The following is a 3,076-nucleotide window of genomic DNA, read 5'->3' as shown; positions in this document are numbered from 1 at the left end:
TTGTTCTGCTATATACAACAAAGCTGATCTACGTAAAAACAACATAGGAATTTGTTGCTAATTTTGTTGTCGAAATATCTGCTAACTTAATCTTCCTTTAGCCGGACATCATTTTAAAAAAACCGACAGAGCAACAAAGTTTTTTCTTTGATAACTTTCGAGCAACAAATAAAAATATTAGTTAGAATTGATTCTGCTCACTTTTTTCCGTTAACTTATAAAACGTATTAATATTGGCGAATAAAGATATAATGATGCACTGTGTCACACCATGTCATGTGTGTCTCTTGTTGGAAGGCATCCTATATCTGCCGCATTTTTGCAATTACGTCGTAACGGCAGGCTATGCTCGATATTTACTATGTTTTTGCTGTCACTATTTGATGATAAGTTGAGCTGTAGCCTTTCCGCGTTTTCGCTATCACAATGTGACATCAGATGCCTGATTTCTACTATCTTTCTGCTATCAGTATTTGATACTGACAGCAGAATATGGCAAACTTTGTCCAATATTTGCTACATATTTGCTGCCATGATATGGTAACAATACTCGATCTTTGTTACATCGCTCTTATAGTTTTATATTGACAAATTGTGCTGCTAGAAACTGAGCTTAATGAGGAAGCAGCAGTTAAAATCTACTGCATCATGATCAAATTTGCTGCCAGCATACTACTAGCTATTTGAGATACTTTTTGTATCCAATATGATTTATGGCCATACATTACATTATTTTAAATAAGTATATTTAAAAAAATGTATTAATAAAAATATATGAGAAAAGAAAATGCAGTAGCATTATACATTTCCCTTTCTCATATATTTTTATTAATAAATTTTCTTTATATAGATATGCATTAAGATTTAATGATTTTACTCACAAAGCCAGTAGGCTTGTCTCTTCTATTTGCCATGATCCTGTCTTCTAGATTTGTGTTACCTTCTTTGATACATCTCTCTAGCCTAAAACAAAGAATTACAAAATGGTTATTGACAAAAGTGCTCCCTGAATAAACCAAACTGTATAAATTCACATATAAATGTCTTAAGAGTATATATAGTAAGGTTAAACTCATATACTCTGTTCTAAATTAAGATTTCATGTAACAAGTAGATTACAGGATAATGCTTCTTTTATCAAAGATGTAAAGATATATTGTTCTCAAAAGTTATCATTGTACAAACATACCACCAAACATTATATATAGTCATCAAAGATAATATATATAATATTTTAATTAAACAGAATATAAAAACAATGAATGCAAGTGAATGAATTTGCAAGTGAATGTTAACTTAACCTGAATAAATGTATATTATTTTAATAATTATAAATAAATGTCTATTATGTATTTTGCTTACTCAATATTTTAGTATTATTTTTACATCTATATATTCAAAGAGAGAAATGACTTTCTTTTCTTTCAGAACGATCCAGGCTAAATGCACATAAATGCCTTCAATCTATTAGATATTAATTAGTTATTTTACACAAGGTTTCTTAAATTGATATTATAACTTTTAATCTTTTTAATCAATTTTTTTCAAGTAAACTTATTAAATTGGAAAAGAAGGATTAAGGATCATTTATACTGATTGTAATCTATTGATGCCATAATCTGTAAGAACTGACCAAATACAGTCAAATGAGGGAGGAACAGTCAACTATAACTGGTTAATCCTTATACCGGATCTACAATGAGTCTTTAGTCGGAAGTTAGACTTAATTGATGAAGTTGGTCAATCAGCGTTAGTTGTACAAGTTGGCTATTGGCCAACTTCACCAATAAGACTTAGGACTTCCCGATTCATTGTAGACTCGGCATTACAGATTACAGCACAAGTTAATAGATTACGGCTAGTAAGAAATATAAAAGATCTTTTACTTAAAAGCATAACCAAGTCGTGTTCGAAAGATAAAGTTTTGAAACACTTAATGAAATAATATCATAAACGATGTCAATGTTGTTGACAAGTGTATTCAGCAAACCAAAAAAATTGGCCTTGATACAGGAACGTAATTGGATCTTTTCGCTAAATGGTGATTTGGTTTGTTAAATAAAACAACGTTTCCGTTAAGGTTATTTCTCGACGTGGTGCATCGTGTACGTCGATAAACGTTCCTAACCGAAGCAGAGATATTTCTATCCCGTCCATCAAAATCATTTGCCCATGACATTTCGTATTACCTAAACTTATCGACGACCTCTCACTCGGATTTGCGCGCTTTTACGTTGAGTCAGGGAACCTAATCCAATGTGCCCGCGTCGTCGGTTTCTCTCAGTTTCTCTTTCCAGTGAAAAGGCCAGCGAATCGATTAGATTGATGTGTGCGAATTAACGCGCATCGAATAATTTACGTGCGCGCGAGATACTCTTAACGAATTTCTAAGCAACCCTTTCTAAATGAGGCCCCGTGAAAAACGTCCGAACACCGTACTTCACTGTACTTGTTGTGTTGCGACTGATTGCGATAACTCCGAAATTCCAAACTAGGGCCATGTTCGTATATTATTGCCAATTAACTGCCAGTATTGAAAATCTATAGTTCCCGTAACGTATACTATGGCTGTGTTCCAAAATTCATTGCCAGCACTGAAAATCTATAGTTTATGTTACGTGTATCATACATTTTCAGCACTGCCAATGAATTTTAGAATACATAGGCTGTGTTCGCTTTGGCGTTCACAACGCTTTAAGCATCGTTTCATCCTTATTGTTTAGTAAATATTAAACAAGGACAATTGATATTCAGAAACGCTGAGCGGCAAAACAAACGCAACCATAGCCTATACTGTGACTGTGTTCCAAAATTCACTGCCAGCTGAAAACCTGCCAGCGTGCTGAAAATGTATAGGCTGCGATTGATTTGATCGCTTTCAGCGCTTTTCAATACTTCTATTCTTATTTTTATCTAAAGCCGATTTTACATTAGTTGCAAGTTGAGTATCAATCATGAAACTTTATCCCTAAGATAGAAAGTGAAAAATAAAAAATTTCTCCATTAATTTCAATGGTAAAAATTTTCCACTTTTCACTTTCTATCCTAAGAATAAAGTCATGATTTATACTCAAAT

At 32.8% G+C, this 3,076-nt stretch overlaps 1 protein-coding gene across 4 annotated transcripts in view; it reads right to left on the bottom strand.

Annotated features, from left to right (window-relative positions):
• LOC108749212 (protein diaphanous) overlaps window positions 1–2,500 on the bottom strand; it is a 146,297-nt gene extending 143,797 nt beyond the window's left edge. For 2 of the 4 annotated variants that reach the window (XM_018487771.1, XM_018487774.1), the window contains exons 1-2: window positions 2,190–2,500; window positions 882–963 (exon numbers count right to left, since the gene is read on the bottom strand). In XM_018487771.1, the coding sequence (XP_018343273.1) occupies window positions 882–914 (33 nt within the window). In that variant the 5' untranslated portion in view covers window positions 915–963; window positions 2,190–2,500. Of the gene's footprint in view, window positions 1–881; window positions 964–1,362; window positions 1,453–2,189 lie in introns of those variants that run through there. The other 2 variants (XM_018487773.1, XM_018487772.1) reach the window with 2 other exon arrangements.
• Between the last annotated feature and the right edge of the window lie 576 nt (window positions 2,501–3,076).

The sequence above is a fragment of the Trachymyrmex septentrionalis genome, unplaced genomic scaffold (assembly GCF_001594115.1).
Source record: "Trachymyrmex septentrionalis isolate Tsep2-gDNA-1 unplaced genomic scaffold, Tsep1.0 scaffold275, whole genome shotgun sequence".
Classification (NCBI taxonomy): Eukaryota; Metazoa; Arthropoda; class Insecta; order Hymenoptera; family Formicidae; genus Trachymyrmex; species Trachymyrmex septentrionalis.
The sequence above is the reverse complement of the archived record's forward strand: the minus strand, read 5'-3'. Positions and strand labels throughout refer to the sequence as shown.